Source organism: Bos grunniens, chromosome 16, assembly GCF_055505025.1.
Source record: "Bos grunniens cultivar Pamir isolate PY7600 chromosome 16, Bosgru_T2T1.0, whole genome shotgun sequence".
Classification (NCBI taxonomy): Eukaryota; Metazoa; Chordata; class Mammalia; order Artiodactyla; family Bovidae; genus Bos; species Bos grunniens.
Genome location: NC_141180.1, coordinates 31,529,047 through 31,547,255, shown reverse-complemented (window position 1 = coordinate 31,547,255; position 18,209 = coordinate 31,529,047). Strand labels below are relative to the sequence as shown.

The following is an 18,209-nucleotide window of genomic DNA, read 5'->3' as shown; positions in this document are numbered from 1 at the left end:
CTCATCTCAGACCCCCAGTCAGGTGGGGATGAGGGGAGTGTCGGAAAGGCTGCACCTCACAGACAAAGTCATCCCACCTGGCTCCCAGCAGCAGGTGTGGAGGGGCCTAACTTGTGCCATTTCCAAGGCCAGGGCTCCGGAAATGGAGCAGAGAGCTGGGCCCCATGCCTTAGACAGCTGCCTTGCATGACTCCTGAGCAGGGCACTTCCCCAGGGGGTGGGGACTTGATTTCCCCTGATGCTGTGGGGTGCTACTTCTTCTGGGTGGCTTCTCCAGCCTGAGAGCCTAGGCCCCAGGTCAGAAGTGGCCAATGGATGCTGCCCAGTCCAAGCCCCTCCTTTTACAAACTAAATGTTGCACAGAGAGGGGGCACCTCTGCCCAGGGGCCCTCTCTGTGTGTGCTTATGGAGGGCAGGTGGTCCCTGCTGGGCCCTCTGCACTATTTGGATGGATGGATGGATCCATCCAGTGGACGGATGATGGATGGATGGATGGGTGGATAACTAACATGGGGATCTGTGGCTAGGTCCACTGCATACCTGCCGACACCTTGTTCTCTTCCTCTGGACCCACTGGGGTGGGCAACTGGAAAGTGATGGAGGACCCAAGGTGGGTGGGTGAGATCAGACTCTGGCCAGGAAGATGCCACCCGTGTGCCAAGGGGCACATGCCCAGTGGGATGAGAGGGTGGGCAGCTGGCCCTGTGCGCTGAGCGGTGTCCACCTGGGCTTCACCCCTTGCGAGGCAGGTGTCGTGCACAGGGGCCAGGCCTTGCATTCCTGACCTTTCTCTGTTAGGCACTGGCCTTGGCCCCCAGCTGGTGCCGGCTTCTGAGGGTGGTCCTGGCTCTTGGAGCCCCTAGAGGAGTTGGGGGGAATCCCAGGGACTGGCTGGGAATGTGGGCACCCAAGCACACAGGGCCTCTTCTCCCCCCACTGTGGACCCCCAGACTCTCAACCCGGGGCTGCCAGCTGCCCCCAGGGACTCTCAGCCCTGCCTGCCCTCCCAAGGCCTCCGTGGCTACAGGTAGGCCCAGAAAGAACAGCCCAGGCGTGAGGGATCCCAGAGCCTCCTGGAAGGGCTCCTGCCCCAGCTTGGGGGTGGTGCAGGGAGGAGGGGCCCACCTGCTCTCCCCTCGGGGTGGTGCACTGGCGCCCCCTGGTGGCAGTGACATGCCAGCACAGGCGCAGGGGGCTGCCTGGAATTTGCGGTCAAAGGTGAGTGCCAGCTCCTCCACTCCCTTTGCCATCCCTGCAGGGGATGCTGGTGTCACCTGTGACGGCTGCCGAGGGACACAGCTGGGAAAGAGAGGCTGAGACCTTGGCGAGGAGTCCAGGGGCACGAGTGTGGAGGGGCGGTCTGGGTGCACGGCCTGCACTCAGTCATGCACTCACTGGTTCATTCATTCATTCATCCATCCGCCCCAGCAGTCATTGAACCGTCCAGGCCCCATGCCAGGGACTCAGCTGTGCAGGGGGCCCAGTGCAACCCTGGCGGCTGGGTCACCGAGGCCTGCTGGGGCATGACCGGGCGTCCCTCAGCGATCTTGCTTGCTGCACATTTGTGGTCCGTGTGCTTCCGTCAGGATGCTGAGAGCTTTGCCTCGGGACGGGGGGGCAGGCTTCCGAGTACTGAGGCTGGAAGTCAGGCAGCCATGGTGGCTCGTGCCGGGGCCAGGCTGGTGGCCAGGGTGACCCCGGTCCAGGGCAGAAAGACTGAGGAGTCAGTGCAGAGGGAGAGGAGGTCCCTGTGTGTCCAGGCGAGGAGAGGCTCCATGTGAAAGAAAGAGGGGGCTCCTGAGGTCTGGTCCAGGAGATAGGGTGGAGAGCAGCAATTTCTGAACTCGTGGAGAACAGGGTGGGAGCAGTTGGTGGGAACGTGGGGCTTCTACTTAGGCCTCTGTGCCAGGAGGGGCCGTCTGGCCAAGGGGTTTTGCCCCAGGTCCTGGGGAGGAGCAGGCATCTGGATGTGTGCCTGGGAGAGGCCATAGCCTTCCCTTCTCAGACGTGGAGGGCACTGCAGGGCTCGGGCTGCCAGATGCACCAGCCACTCTCCAGTCTGTGTGCCGATCTGCAGGGTGGAGGCTGGACTCGCTGGCCCGCTCGGGCCCCGTGGATTCTAACACTCAGATCATTGGCTCACTTCTCCTCCTCGGGGCTGTCTGGAAGCTGCAGGAGGGCTCTTTGCAGAAAACAGAACTTCCGCTCAAATCCAGATCTCAGATGAAGTAATCATCACTGTTGAATGTTCCTTCGCTCAGCAAGCATTCTTCCAAATTTATTTGTTGACTTTTATCATGTGCCAGGCACAGCTGGGGGTTGGCCATGCCGTGGCTGTTGAGCCGACATGGCCTGATCTCAGGGACCTTCAGGTCACGGGGGTCAGAAATCCCACTGCCAGAGGTGTGATGGAGGCTGTGAAGGGGACGTGTAAGCTGGACCTGGCCCAGGGTCAGGGCGAGGCAGCCACCCTGCAGGAAATCCCCAAACCCTCCAAGTGTCCATCTGTCTGAGCCGGTAGCTCTGGGATCTGTTGGCACCAAGTGTGGGGCTTAACACCAGGTCCTACAGGGGACCCCTCTGGGGAGCCTTCCTGGCCAGGACCCAGAGCTCTTGGGGAGAGCGAGCGGCCCGCTGGAGAATGAGGCCCAGGAGGGGCCAGCTCCCTCCTTAGGAGCCAGCCTCCTGTCTGGACAGGGGCAGGTCTGGTTGAGGGGCTCCCAGCAGGGCAGGGGCTTGGCTGGCCAGAGGCTTAAGAGTGTCCAGGCCCTGGATTTCACACCAGGGTTTGGAGCCCAGCCTAGCGCTCTGGCCCCAGGGTGACTGGGCTTCCGCTGGGGCCCCAGCCCGGTTCCCGGCAGGGTTCTGAGCTCTGCTTCAGGAAATGATAGAGAAATGCCAGTCCCCCCCTGCCTGCCCCCACCACAGTTCTTCCTGATCTTGACTTAGAAAGAGGCAAAGAGAGGGCACTGCACTCTGTCGTCCAGAGCAGAAGGTGTCCAGTGTTGGGGCCCTTCCTCCATGGTCAGGACCATGCTGTGCAGGCCACTGGGCTCGGGACTAGAGGGGCTCTGGGGGACCTCACACAAGCTCAGGAATCAGAGTTCTTGGTACAGAGAGAGAGATGCAGACACACCCAACGCGTGAACACAGGCACACACCCACATGTGCACACGCATGCACCCACTCCTGCACACACACATGCGGAGGGCACGTGCTGAGAGTGTGCCAGGCTCAGCGCACACCACCCTCCCCAGCCTCGCCCCCTGCCGTGGGGCAGCTCAGAAGCAGAGGCAGAGGCCGGCCTCCGGCTGCAGCCCCATCCCTTCCACCAGAGCATGAAACGGCCCAGGAACTCGGCCGTGGAGGGGGAGTGGAGACCTGGACATTGGGGAACCAAGGAATGTTCTTGGCTCCCTTCTGGGCCTTTTACATTTTGTCTTGTTTTCTGGGAAACAAATGGAAAAAGTATCCCCGTTCCCACATTTTTGGAGGCTGATTTGTATAAACAGACCAGACCCGATAACTTTCAGAGTAAACAGAGAAACTGTCCGAAGTCGGGCCCTGGGGCCTGGGCCGAGGGCAGGGGGGTGACGGAGCCCTTCTGGTCCTGCCGGGGCTGCTCCACGTCCTTAAGGGCCTTAATGATGATAACTTCATGCCTGTGAGGGTCCTGCTCGAGCACCTTCCGCCTGACCTCCCATGATACCTGCCCCCAATCCCATCTTGGGCCTGGGGGGTTGGCTGGACCGGTGGTGGGAGTCCCCCCTTAGCCCTTGTGCCCCCTCCCTTCACTGGGTTCCCCAAAGCTCCCCAAAGCCTGAAGTTCCTTCGTCCTCCATGGAGCCAGTGGCAAGGAAGCGGTCTCCCATTCTGAAGGCCATCTCTCCTGCCGGGTGGGGTCTGCTCTGCACCCCCTGCCCACTAGAGGCAAGTACTTTGTGAGAACTGGCAGCCTCACCTGACCCTGAGCCACCTTTGCACCGGGGGCGCACTGAGCAGCCAAGAGCTGAGCCTGCCTCTCAGAGAACAGGAGAGGCCTGGGGGAGGGGAGCCCAGTGGTGGGCAGCCCAAGCCAACCACCCACTCTTGACCTGCCCCTGTGACCTTCTCCTAGAGGGGACCACCTGCTGACCCTGAAACCCAGAGCAGGTGAGGCCTGTCTGACTGTTTCTGGGCGACCCAATCTTGGTTTCCATGGTTGCCCTGGAAATCACAGATGGGGAGGGGGTTGACTGGCCCTGGGAAGGAATCCTTGACCCTCGGGGAGCTCTCCCCTGGGAAAAACTTGTGAGCAGCTCAGTGTTCTCAGACGCATGCTCTGAAGCGAAGAAAGTGCGTCCGAGGAGGATACGTGCTGTGTGCTTCCAGCCAGCGACATTTGGGAAAAGGCAAAACCGTGGAGGCAGCACAAAGATGGGTGGCTGCCGGGATCTGGGGGAGGGGAAGGCCAGGTGGAGCACAGAGGGCGTTCAGGACAGTAAAGCTCCTCCATACTTTGCTGTCATAGTGGATCCATGACCCCATGCATCTGTCAAACCCACAGGACATCCAGCAGCAAGAGTGCTGCTCGTGCAAACTGCCAGTGTTAGTTAATAATGACATCTCGGTACGGGTCCATGTACTGCAACAAATGTAGACACAAACGTGGGATGTTAGCGATAAAGTCGTGTGCACCGGGGAGATGAGATTACAGAGAACGCTCTGTGCTTTCTGCTCAGTTTTTCCAAAAACGTGAAACTGCTCTAAGAAATAAAATCTATTAACTCCAAACAAAAGATGAAGAAAGAGCCCAGCCTTCTGGACCTTGGGGACTGGCCTTGCCTGACCCCGTCCTGAGAATGCCCCCCTCTCCTTGGAGGGGCTGGAGCCTCAATTTCTTTCTGTGCTTTATTTGGGTTTTCTTGGCATATTGCTTAGTGCACCTTCAGAAGCCTCACTTACTTTGTCCCCTGAGGACGGGCTCCACGGTTTCTGGTTCCCTGTCTGGTCCCCTCTTTCCTTAAGAGCCACTGGTTTGTAATTGTCATTGTTATAGACATCTGGAAGTTGAACTGAGGGATCAAGCGTCCAGGGTCCCAGTGCTGTCCATCTAAAGCCTCTGAGCAAGAGGGACCCTTTCTGTCGCAAGGCCAGTTTCTCCATCAAACAGAATAAACCTCATACTAGAATGCAGTGGTCTTACAGTGATGGTCGAGACTGAGGTTCCTTTAGGGAACGAGTAGCTGGGCCCGCTGACTGTCCCCTTCATGGTCATGTGTGAGGCCCACAGAGCTCCTGCTTCGCCTGCTGGCGCCCAGGCGCTGGCTTTGGACGGAGTTGGTTTCATTGCAGATCTTCCAGGTGCAGCAGTGATGGGCTGAGAGGCACAGGAGGTTTTCTAAGGTGTTCAGCTTTAGAAGGAAGTGAGAAGGGAGACTGAGGAGTCACGTGTGTGTTTATTACCAATTTTTGTTCAGTTGCTAAGTTGTATCTGACTCTTTGCAACCTCATGGACTGCAGCACGCCAGGCTCCTCTGTCCTTCACTATCTCCCAGAGTTTGCTCAAACTCATGTCCATTGAGTCCGTGACGCCGTCTAGTTACCTCATTCTCTGTTGCCCCTTTTCCTCTGGCCCTCAATCTTTCCCAGCATCAGGGTCTTTTCCAGTGAGTCATGCGAGGGTGACGATGTCTGTTACTGAGTCCAAGCTCACCCTGCTCGCTGAACGATAGGCCAGTGGATCCAAGAGGTGAGATGTTGAGGCAAAGAAGAGACTTTAACTGGGGAGAGATGGCAGGCTGGCACCTCAAAATAACCATCTTATTGAGGTCTGGATGCCAGGTTCTTTTATAGATCAGAGAGAAAAAAGCAAGGAGGAACTAAGGTCAAAAGGCAGAACAGAGGGAGATGCAGTGGGGAAGTAAAGTGAAAGGGTCTTCAGGCTTGCAAAACATCTCTGAGGGAATGGCCAGCCCTAGAAGGGGTGTGTTAACCTCTTCTGCTCACAGATGGGCAGGGACAGACTCTCTCTCCCTGAGCTGAAGAAAGGCACTTTAGTTTATAGTCACGCGGGCTTCCTCCCTGCAACAGGTCCAGAGAGACAGAGAAAGAGGAGAGGGGGTTGCAGGGGACTGCTTCCCACCCCAAGGCTGAGCCACCGCCACGGAGGGGCCCTGGACCAGCTTGGTTGCTGTCCGGGTGAGGGTGGGCAGGACCTGTGTGTCCTTCAGACCGTGCACAGCGTCCAGATGAGAAAGCCTCGCTTTAGCCAAGCCAGACAATAAATCCTGGACCTCCAGAGGCAGCAGAGCAGCGTGGTGGTGGTGGTGGTGGTGGGGACGGTCACCTCGCAGAGCGTCTGTCCTGTGCAGGAGAGGACCCCATGGAACTCCTTAGATGGCAGACTCTCCACGAGCCGGCAGACAGGCCTTGGTGCTCAGGGATTATCCCTGGAGCAGGAGGTACATGGCTTCTGTTTCTCCTGCATCTGCCCCAGCAGTGCCCCTTGGGGAGACCCAGGGGTTCCTCAGAGCCTGAGTAGCATTGGCCCTGGGGACACTGCTTCTAGGAAGCCTCCCAGGCTTTCCTGTCTGTGCCCCCTTCTGCTTGCCCGCTTAGGTCCCATCTCCTTGAGTCCTGGAAGTCTTTCTGCCCGGCTGGCAGGGCCCTGCAAGCAGAGATGCTGTGTCCTCCTGTAGGGTTGGCCGTTGGCAGATGCTTGTGGGAGGGGAGTGAGTGATGAGGGGGCGTGTCAGCCCTCTGGTGAGTGCTGAGCTGGGGTGGGGGCTTATGGGAATTGCACTGGAATGTTCTGGCTGCCCCGGCTGGCGGACTTCTGAACTACACGAGAGAGATAACCACCCGGCCAGGTGGGCCCTGGCCCGGCGGTGGGTTTGCTTACAGAGTGGCTTCTCTCAGTTTGGGGGGCGCCTCCCGGGATGGCCCAACTGGGCGAGATGCCCCCTCCCCGGGCCAAGGGCAAGCTACAGCCTAGAGCAGCATGAAGCACTTTCTCTAACAAAATGGTTTTCATTTTTTTTCCATTTTAAAGGTGATGCTTGCCCGATGACTTAGTTTTCATCTGCTGCAGTGATTGACAGCCCAGACTTAGGGGAGTAAGACACACGTGTATCATCTCACTCTTCTGAGCTCACAAGTCCCTGAACTAAAGTTCAGTGCTGGGCAGGACGGGTTCGTCCTGGAGGCTCTGAGGGCACCTGAGTTCCTTAGCTCATGGCCCCTTCCTTCACGTTCAAGGCCAGCAACGAGGCACCCGCCTGCCCCTGCTTCCCACGGCCTCAGCTCTCTCCAGGCTCTCGCTCTGGCCTTGCTCGTCCACTCATGCTGACCCTGGGATGCCACTGGACCCGCCCGCGTCCTGCAGACACTCCCCCACTGTAAGATAGGCTGATTGGCACCCGTCATTCCACTTTGCCCTCTGGGGATCCGGAGATGGGGCATGGACACCTTGGGGGCCCTGATTTTATTGGCCGGAGTAACTAAAGATTAAACAGAAAAGAACAATGGCAGCCTTGCCAGCCACCCGCAGCAGGCCTGGGGCCTTCTGTAATGTTTTCGCACCCGGGAGCATCTGCATGGTTTATGTGGACTTTCCTCAGGTCGTCGTTACTGGGATGTCCCCTGCTCTAACGGGCCGCCTCTCTGGACCGTCTAGGTTTGGGAAGGTTCCTGTGCAGTAGGTGTTCCTCTCAAGCGTCCTCTGTGGGGCTGCAGGCTGATCCATGGCGGGATGACGTGCTGCCTTCCTGACGGGCCCCGAGCTGCGGAGAGGGCAGTGCCGGGGAACCTGTTGTGAGTGTTGGATGGAGGCAGCGGGCGTCTTGTCTTTGCGGGAATTTCTCCCACCCCACTCACTCTTGCTCCGAGAGGAGATAACTGTATGAGTTTAATCCCATGAGACAGCTTTGGATCTCCCAGTTACCATGGCAACCTTGTAAAGTATGTGTGACATTTTCTGCCCCCGGTTGCTCCTGGTAGGGAATGGGGTCCTCTTTGGACCAGGGTTATGGGCCATCTGGTCTTGCTACCCATACTGGGAACTCTTGGTAGGGTGGGGGGACTGAACATGGACTCATAGGGTGGCCCGTTGGCACGGCCAAAATTGGTGCCCAGACCAGGGAGGCTGCTCCCTCCATGACAGGCTGAGGCAACCTGGCTCCGCTGGCCACAGACCACTTCCAGCTGGTTCCCTGGACCGCTGGGGTCCTGTCCTTCTGAGTGGGAGGCCCAGGGCAGTGGTGGGACAGCTTTTTGAGGTGGGGTCTTGTTTCAGGCAGTTTGCACATTACCGGTGTTAGAAGGGTGCCAAGCAGGTCCTCTGTGGTAACTGTTCCCTCCGCCAGGGGAAGGGGCGGGTCTGGTTTTGGCAGTGGGCTGGGATCCCCACCCCACCTGGCAGTCTCTCCCCCAGGAGCCAGGAGCCCAGAAGGGAATGTGGTTAGGGAGCTTCTGGGACAAGCTGAGGCGGGTGCCTGGCCCAGCTGTGCTGAGCTGGGGGAGGCGGGAGGAAGTGGAGGGGATTCTGTGCAGCCCTCTGAGGCCTCTGCATTTTTGTAAAGGGCCCAGGGGCCACTAGAACGAGCAGGAGTCCAGCCTCTGTTGTCGAGGGCCTGGGTCTCAGACAAGGCCCTGGGGCTATGCAACTTCGAACTTTCATTTCTGACCCAAATGGAATTAAAAATGCTGATGAGGCTCAGTCCTCTCGGAGGGGGTCCGCTGGATCCCCTGGCTTTGCGTCCTTCTCCCGTTTTAGGAATGAGGACTCCAGGGCCCAGAAGAGTTTTGTGGTGGGTCGTGTTCACCCAGTGGCTGAGATGCCGAGCCAGCCCAGACCCCCACCATGTCCTGGGGACCCCCGGCCTGTTCTGGGTGCCACCCACCCAGCTTCTGACTGAGAGGGTTGGAGGGTGAAGGGAGGCCCCCTTCCTGCACTGCTGTCCAGGCCTGGGTCTGGGTGTGGGAGCGATGCGGCTCTGACCCGCGGAACCCTGGCTGGTGGAAGAGGCAAGGGGACACCCACCCCTCAGGCCTCATGAGGCAGGGTGGGCCCAGTGACACCTGTTTTAGCTCCAGTGACACTGATGTCAGACTTGTGGCCCCAGAGCCAAGCGAGGACACATGTCTGTTGTTTAAGCCACAAGCTCTGTGGTCCTTTGTCGCGGTAGCCAAGACACTCTGCCAGCACCTCTGACGGTGGCCCGACACCCTGGGGCTCTGGCCTGGCTCCTGGTGAATTTCCCCTTCCCCTGGGTCAGAGCGAAGGCCCGGCCTGCAGCGCTGCCCCCAGCCCACTGTGGATCCCTCCTCCTTGGCCCTCCTGGCTTTCCCAGCCTGGCACCACTGGGAGCCACCTTCTCCCCCACGGGCTGGTGGTGAGGGCCGAGCCCAGCCTTGTGTTCATCACTGCTCTGTGTATCCCCTGTGGCATCTGCCCCCCAAGGCTGGCTCAGAGCCCCGCAGGGGTCTTGCCTCACCTGTCTCAGGAGCCAGAACCCCTGCCCACGACACAGAGTAGGTGCCTGGGAAGGGGGTCTCTGTGCTGGGGCAGGGTGCACATGCTCCAAGGCAGGTCCAGACCTGTGCAGACCGGGGCGCTGAGCAGACATGTCAGCCCCAGAGCAAGCTTGCTCAGGGAGCCCCACTTGTCCCCTGCCCACTGTGTGGAGGGGCTGGTGGGACATGGGGTGGGGGTAGCATCCTTAGGGAGAGAGACTTGGTGGGTCCGGGCAGTGCATCCTGCCCTAGGAGGGGGCTCCCCATGCCGGTCCATCTGTGCTGGTCACGGGGATGCCCTGGACACTCCTCTTCCTTCAGGGGGGCCAGGAAGGTAAGGAGCCGCCTACCCCTGCCTGGGGAGTTGCCTTTCTAGGCCCCTTGGAGCTCAGGGCTGCCCCCCACCCCCACCTCCAGCTCCTCTGTCTCTGTTCCTGTAGCCCCATGTTGCCGACTCTGGCCCAGCTGATTCTCATCACTCGTCCCAACTGAGATTTTGGGAGCAGCCCTGGCCTGTCGGGTGACACCTGGCTGTAGGCAGGGAGGATTTTCTTGGCCTCCTCGGCAGGCAAGGCCTTGTAAATCCTGGCTCCGACAGGTAGCCTGCAGCCTGGGTGGGCGGTGGGGGTGAGGGCTGACTGTCACACAGAGCCGGCGAGCCAAGGCCTGGCCAGGTCCCCGCCTGGTGGGCTGGGCGGCCTCCCCTTGTGTGGTCTTGGCCTCTGTTCTCAGGGTGAAACTTCCTTATCCTCACAGGTTGGGTGGGGGTCCCTTGGCCATGCCCTGCCCTGGAACCACGTGCCTTGTCTGACCTGCTTCACACCTGAGGGGCTCCCAGGCCCACCATCGGCCTCAGACCAGGCCAGGTTTGTCCCAGAAGGGACCACGTTCCCTCTCGGGTTCCTGGCTCCTGGGAAAGAGACTGCCAGGTGGCTGTTTGAGTTCACTTCATCTTTACTTTGCCCTACCTGGAGAGCCCCAGCCCTGCACTCAGGCTGCTGGCGGATGGGCTGGGGGGTGTAGAGGGCATCTCTCTCGGGCGGTGGGCCCCTCTCATTCCCCTGGGAGATTGGGGCCTGTGCTCCTCAATCTGCATCCCTTGGTCGCCAGGTCTGCTGAAAGGTCAAGAGCTTCCGAGCCCTCGTCCAGCCTGGGTGGCTGCTGCGGCTTAGGGCCTTTGTAGAGTTGCTGCCGCCGGAGGGAGGGCCCTGTGCTGGGGCCAGCGCTGTCCAGGGGCTGGGGCCTGGGCCCCCGTTCCTGCTGTAGCAAATCCCTGGAGATGTGTGTGCAGCGTGGGGGCTGGTTTGAGGAGCGCTTTTTGGGGTGAAATCTGTGTAACACAAGATCGACCCCTTTGCAGCATGCAGGTCAGTGTCATCGAGCACACTCACAGTGCTGTGCTCCTGCCTCCTGCATTGCCCTGTGGACGGGGCGGTGAGAAGAATCGAGAGCCAGCTTTGGGTGTCAGCGTCCACACCCCACGCTCACCAGAGGCCTGGTGTGGGGGCCAGAGGCCTCTCCGAGCTGCTGCCTCGCTCCAGAAATGGGAGGAAACTCAGTTTCCCCGGACCCCACACCCCCTCCCTCGGGTTGGGGGTGCTCCTGGGCTGATCATCTAAGAAGCCAGGGTTTCAGGGCGCCTGCCTCCTAAGCACTTACTGACACTTCCTGGAGCAGAACGCCCTCTGCCAGTGACCAGATGGGCCTTGGCCACAGCTCCAGGCCAGGGCTTGACCTTCGACCTCCTGACTTGCCTGGGCTCAGTCCACCCCTTCGACAAGCTGGAGCATCAGCCTATCAGGTGACCAGGCCACTGGGCTTTCAGGGCACACCCCACCCCCAGACTGGCTTTGTGAGCAAGAAGGGTGGTCGGTCCCTGGATGGTTTTCTGGGCTGTGTCATCATCCCTGCACCATTCCAGTCTGTGTCTGACAGCCGGGAGCTGGGATGGGCTGGCCAGCTGAGTCACTTTCAGGGAGGGTGGGGGCTGCAGGGAGTAGCTGTTGGAATCTGTTTCACAACAGTGGTGTTGGAGAAGACTCTTGAGAGTCCCTTGGACAGCAAGGAGGTCAAGCCAGTTCAATCTTAAAGGAAATGAGTCTTGAATATTAATTGGAAGGACTGATATTGAAGCTGAAGCTCCAATCCTTTGGTCACCTGATGCGAAGAGCTAACTCCTTGGAAAAGACCCTGATGCTGGGAAAGATTGAAGGCAGGAAGAGAAGGGGGCAACAGAGGATGAGATGGTTGGATGACATGAGTTTGAGCACACTCTGGGAGATAGTGAAGGATAGGGAACCATGGTGTGCTGCAGTCCATGGGGTCATAGAGTCGGACACGAGTTACTGACTGAACAACAACAACAATGCCCTGCAAGCTGATAGATCATTCTGGAAGCAGGAGGATTGTGCTGCAGCTGACCTGGGCCAGGACTCCCCAGGGTCAGCTCCCAGAAATCCCAGGCAGCCCCAGTCTCCACACGGAGGCCTGGAACCCCACACGCCCCAGTCTTGGGTCAGGAAGGAAAGGTGGGGTGGGGTGCCTCTCTGTCTCTCCTTCCTGGCCCCTCTGCTGCTTGTCTCCCCGGGGTTTCAGCTGAGGCCCAGCTGCTGGCCTGCTGAAGTTCCCCACCCCAACCTGGAGACTGGCCTGGGTGGGGGTCATTGCTGGCCCTCCCTTGGCAGGGCTACTGACTGTCCTGGGGTACCCACAGGACCCACAGCTGCCCCCACAACCCTGGACTGCCCCCAAGCTGAAAGATCTGCTATTTATTTTGGTTTCTGAATCATCCATACTGATTCATACAGGATTTAGGAAGTCTCACTCAAAGAATATTCAAAGTATGAATGTGTTAGTTGTGTCCGACTCTTTCCAGCCCCATGGACTGCAGCCCATCAGGCTCCTCTGTCCACAGGGATTCTCCAGGCAAGAATACTGGAGTGGGTTGCCATGCCCTCCTTCAGGGGATCTTCCCAACCCAGGGATCAAACCCAGGTCTCCTGCATTGCAGGCAGATTCGTTACCGTCTGAGCCACCAGGGAAGCCCCCCAAAATGTTCAAACTACTGTACAATTGTGCTCATTTCACATGCTAGCAAAGTAATGCTCAAAATCCTTCAAGCTAGGCTTCAGCAGTACGTGAATCAAGAACTTCTAGATGTACAAGCTGGATTTAGAAAAGGCAGAGGAACCAGAGATCAAATTGCCAACATCTGTTGGATCATAGAAAAAGCAAGGGAATTCCAGGAAAAAAACATACTTCTCCTTCATTGACTACACTAATGCCTTTGACCATGCGGATCACAACAAACAATGGAAAATGCTTAAAGAGATGGGAATACCAGACCACCTTACCTGTCTCCTAAGAAACCTGTATGTGAGTAAAGAAGCGATAGTTAGAACTGGACATAGAACAATGGGCTGGTTCAAAATTGAGTAAGGAGTACATCAAGACTATATATTGTTACTCTGGTTATTTAACTTATATGCAGAGTACCTTGTGCGAAATGCCAGGCTGGACGACTCACAAGCTGGAATCAAGATTGCCGGTAGAAATATCAACAACCTCAGATATGCAGATGATACCACTCTAATGGCAGAAAGTGAAGAGGAACCAAAGAGCCTCTTGAGAGTAAAAGAGGAGAATGAAAAAGCTGGCTTAAAACTCAACATCCTTCAATTAAAAATAAATTTATTTTAAAAAGTGAAAAAAAACCCTCAGCATTCAAAAAACTAAGATGCTGACATCCAGACTCATCACTGCACGGCAAATAGATGGGGAAAAAGTAGAAACAACAACAGAGTTTATTTTCTTGGGCTCCAAAATCACTGTGGACAGTGACTGCATCCATGAAATTAAAAGACGCTTGCTCCTTGAAGAAAAGCTATTACAAATCTAAACATCATATTAAAAAGCAGAGACGTCACTTTGCTGACAAAGGTTCGTCTAGTCAAAGTATGGTTTTTCCGGTAGCCACGTACGAATGTGAAAGTCAAACAACAAAGAAGGCTGAGCACCGAAGAATCGATGCTTTCAAACTGTGGTGCTGGAGAAGACTTGAGAGTCCCTTGGACAGCACAGAGTTCAAACCAGTCTATCCTAAAGGAAATCAACCATGAATATTCATTGGAAGGACTGATTCTGAAGCTGAAGCTCCAATACTTTGGTCACCTGAAGCAAGGAGCCAACTAATTGGAAAAGACCCTAATGCTGGAAAAGATTGAGGGCAGGAGGAGAAGAGAGTAACAGAGGGTGAGATCGTTGGATGGCATCACCGATTCAGTGGACATGAGTTTCAGCAAACTCTGGGAGATAGTGAAGGACAGGGAAGCCTGGCATGCTGCAGTTCATGGGATGGCAGAATTGGACGTGGCTTAGTGGCTGAACAACAAAGCAACCCCTTCCCCCCAGGTACCCAGGAGGCACAGGAGGTGGGGGGCACCTATCTTTACAAGTTCATTGCACTGCTGTGTGGGCTAGATGCTGGAGTTATGGCAAGGAGCCAACAAGGTCAAGGCACCGTGCCCTTGAGGCGTGGGTCCCGAGGGGCTGAGGGTACGGCGGATGCTGTGAACTAAAAGCATGGCCTGTGGCTGCTGGGGGAGTCAAACAAGTGCCCATTCCTCTCCCCCACCCCCACCACCCCAGCAGGGACTTGAACCTGATGTGCAGTCTGGGTGGTCCTCCAAGCTCTCCCCTGCCCTGACTGGTGGGTCCCTTTCCTCTGTATCTCCCCCTCTCCCCAGTTCCAGCCGTGTACAGGGCAGATGCTTAGCAGAGGGGAGCCTGCTGAACCTGCCTAGCCCCTCCCTGGCCCTGGGCAGGGTCACCTCCTTCTCAGTCCGCGTTGCCATTGCCTGGGGACAGTGCACAGGGAGGGCCAGCCCCCTGCCTGCTCTGCTTCTCTCCAGGAGGCCCTGGGGGTGATGCCTGTGCAGTAGTCACAAGGCATCCTGTGGCCCCCTTCCTGCCAGCCTTGGCTGGGCCCTAGAACCCCGACTCTAGGGGGGCCCAGCCCCTACACTGAGGCCGGCACGGTCCAGCTGCGAGCAGATTCAGGGGCTGAGCAGCCTTCCCAGTGCAGAGACACAAGGGACTCAGCTCGGTGAGGCGGTGGAGGTGGATGCTCAGCTGAGCTGAGGTGCCTGGCAGGGAGATGCTGGGGGCAGGGGGCAGTAAGGGCCATTCAAACCTGGTTGGGCACCTGTAGGATGGCATCCAGATGCGGCTAGAGGGACACAGCAGGTGCCATTGTGAGTTCCAGACCCTGAGCGTCAGCACACAGGCCCTTTCCGTGGGTGTGGGAGTCTTGGAGGCTCCAGGTCACATTGTCCTGGTCACCAGCATCCACAGGGTCAGGGCAGGGTGCAGGAAGGCAGCTATAAGGCTGACTCCACCCTGGCGGCAGTGCCCAGCCCCTGGGGACCCTGCCATGTCAGCAGCTGCCAGAGGGCGTCTGCCCTTTATTTGCAGCCCCGTCTGGCTGGCCTCTGCCCTGCTAGCTGCCTGGCTACACAGCCCGAGTATCAAGGTGGGCCCTGGTGGGGAGGGGTCTTGCACCTGGCTGCTGCCCGCCTGAGAGCCTGGCCCCTGCGCCATCTCCCCAGGCTAGTCTGGTGGGGAGACCCTGGGCACCCAAGCTCTGACCCTCGGGCTGGGCTGAGCGTGGACTGGCCCTGCGTAACTCTCTAGGAATTCCCAGAAAATTCCCAGTGTTAACCCCGCAGGCTGGGGCTCAGGGTGACATTCCAGTGCCGCCTTTCCCGTGGGACCTTGGCCGCCCCTGCAGCCTGAACTTGGCTCGGGGTCTCCCAGGGACCCTCCCAAGGACATGCCAGTGGAGAGGGGAGCTGAAGACGTCGGTGGCTTGGGCTTGGGCTTGGGGACTGCAGCCCAGGCTGGTCTGGGCCTTGAGCCTCCAGGCGGGGGTGGCATTTCCAGCAACTGCTCCTTGTGGGCTGTCCTGGCATCTGGCCGTCCATGGCTTGTGGCTCCTGGGGGTCTCCGCTTGCCTCTGGGTCACATTCCCTATGAGATTGGGGGACCCCCCGCCTTTGATGTTGGGGTGCTGGGAGGACAGAGCTGGGCCCCCTCAGACCTCGGGCTTGCCGCACAGCAGGGGGCTGGGGGCGGGCATAAGGGCCTGGGCCCCTTGTCACCCTATGCCCAAGAGGTGTTCTGGAAAACGAGGCACCCGAGTCCCCCGGGCCCCGGCTGGGTCTGTGGGGCCACGGTGCCACCAGCCCCTCGTGGGCATCCTGGGCACCCCCGGCCACATTCCTTGTGGCAGGGGAAGTGCTACCATCCTGCACCCACAAAGGCTGAGCAGAGGACAGGGGAGCTGTGGGCAGCGTGGCCTCGTCGGTGGGGTCTCCGCCTGCTCTGCCCTCCATGCCAGAGCCCAGTGGCATTCCCCTACTCCCCAGGCCTGACTCACATGCCACAGGGTCCCAGCAGACAGAGTGGGGGAGACCTAGGCGGGGATGGGGGCGCATGGAGCCCACTGCCAGGTCTCAAGCAGCTGTGGGGTGACAGTGGGGGCCTCTTCCTGGCCTCCATGCTGGGGGATGCCTGGTTTCTCTGGCAAACCCACAGCTGGACAGAACACAGGGGCCATTCTCGGGGGGACGCAGGCAAGCGAGGATGGCTCCTTAGGGAGCAGGGCCCATCCTGTGCCGAGCTGTCCCCAAGGGACACTCCTGCCAGGTCACACTGGGACACCACAGGACCACAGGTGCTGGGCATGGGGAGGGACCTGGTTGGCGGCGCGGCCCCCCAGCTGCTGGATTGACTCGGCGGGTCCCTCTCTCCTGAGGCCTGTCTGGAGGGGTGAGGTTTGCCCATCTCTGCCGGGCCTCGTCCTCCAGTGTTGTGGGGTCCTGAGCTTCCTCCTGCCCCTGTGCTGGGCTCACCCGCGTCTCCCCCTCGCAGATGTGAATGAGTGTGCCACTGGCAACGCAGGCTGTGAGGGTGAGTGTCACAACACCGTGGGGGGCTTCTACTGCCGCTGCCCGCCTGGCCGCCAGCTGCAGGGAGACAGCAAGACCTGCCGAGGTAGGTCCCCGGCCCGGCCCCGTGCCCCCGCCCGGGTGTGGCCTAAGCATCCCTGCCCTGACTGCTCCTGGGCTGCCTCCTCCCCACCCCTGGGCTGCTCTGCTGAGGGCCCTGGAGTGGCGCCCAGCTCCCTGGGGTCCTCCCTGCCCGACTGCTCCCCGCACCTTTGGGGAATCCACGTTTCCCCCAAAACGAGCCTCGGTGGGTCAGAGAGCCTGATGTGGGTGGAGGGCACCCTGGGTGCCGTGTTGGGGAGGGAGATTGCTCTGCTCCCGGGTAGGGAGAGGCAGGTGGTGGGTCGGAGATGCAGCTGGGGAGGGTGGGCGGGCAGTTCGCAGGCCCGAGTATAGCTGCATGGCCCCTGAGAGGGTCAGAGGGCAGGCTGTGTGCCTGGGCAGCATGGGGACGCTGGGGGGCACCCTACCCCTGCAAGGGCTTGCTGAGCCCAGTCTGGAAGTGGTCACCAGCTCTGGGCCTGTCACAGCTCTCTGCCATCACTGGCAGGCTGTCAGCAAAACCAAGAACAGACAGAAGGAAATTTCCTGGATTTAGGGAGAGAGGAACAGATTAGCTTAGCATTGAGGCTGGGAGAAGGCAAGGGGTGGGGTGGAGGACATGCTCTCCCTCCTTGTCCCCCACACTCCCACACCTGCGCTCCCCCACCAGGCCCCTGACCCCAGGACCCGGTTGGCTGCTTGGTCCCTGAGTTCATACAGTGTGGGGGCTGGCGGGCATCTGTGTTCCCTCCCCTGAGTCATGTCAGACAGCCGCTGTCATCCCCCATCTCTCCGAACTTCTTTTCCCGACCAGAACGCTGTCTTTGGTTCTGCCAGAGACCAGCTGTGAGCCATCCCTCAGGGTAGGGGTGGTGGCAGGATCACAGCCCACTGGACTGGGGATCTGGGAACCGGGGGGAGTCTGCCCTGGCTGGGGTGTTTTGCAAACTGTTCTGGTTTCCAGCATGTCTTCATTGGAGGGGAGAAGGGTGGAGGCAGCAGAGAGGTGGCTGACCTGTCACTCACAGCCCAGGACCTGAGGACCTTGTGCTTGTTGGGTGACAGGAGCACAGACCTGTCACAGACAGAACCAGTACCAGACAGAACCAGACCATGTCACCCACCTGCGTCCCGGTTTCCCCTTCTGTGAATGGAGCCCCGCTGGGCTGGCAGGACCTTCCACGGCCCGCAGTCCCACCCCAGGGCACACTGAATGCAGGTGGAGTTGGGGGTGGGAAGGAGTGCCCCTTCCTGGCCCCGTGTCTGCTCTCCTGCCAGTGCCCCCTGAAGTGGGGGTGGCTGCCCTGATGTCGGGAAGGCATCAGGGGCCTAAAACCTGCCAGGCCCTTGGCAGTCTCTCCAGGAGCTCAGCCCCCTTCACCCACTCTCAGCCTCCTGGTCTCCATGAGCTCCAGGGATGCCGGCACACAAGACAGAGCAGCCCCCAGCATGTGCTCCCGCACGGGGGTCTCCTGGCCTTCCACCCACTGCAGGTGCCCCGGGGTGAGGGTCCTGCTCCTGCCACCACTGCCGCTGGCGCACTGCCGACCTCGCAGCCTCTCTGAGCGTTTCCAGCTCTGTGGCCTACAGATAGGGCTGGACACGGGTTTCCCGTCCCTGACCCTTCTGGCCCTCAGTCCCCAGAGTCTGCGGGTGTGCAACCCA

General features: G+C 59.2%; 1 protein-coding gene across 6 annotated transcripts in view; it reads left to right on the top strand.

The window, feature by feature from the left end:
* Positions 1-18,209, top strand: part of MEGF6 (multiple EGF like domains 6) — a 102,546-nt gene that overhangs the window by 31,730 nt on the left and 52,607 nt on the right. For 4 of the 6 annotated variants that reach the window (XM_086342563.1, XM_086342564.1, XM_086342568.1 and 1 more), the window contains exon 5: positions 16,426-16,548. The exons of the other annotated variants lie outside the window; for them this stretch is intronic. In XM_086342563.1, coding sequence (XP_086198689.1) covers positions 16,426-16,548 — 123 coding nt within the window. The remainder of the gene's footprint in view (positions 1-16,425; positions 16,549-18,209) is intronic. 6 annotated transcript variants of the gene reach the window in all.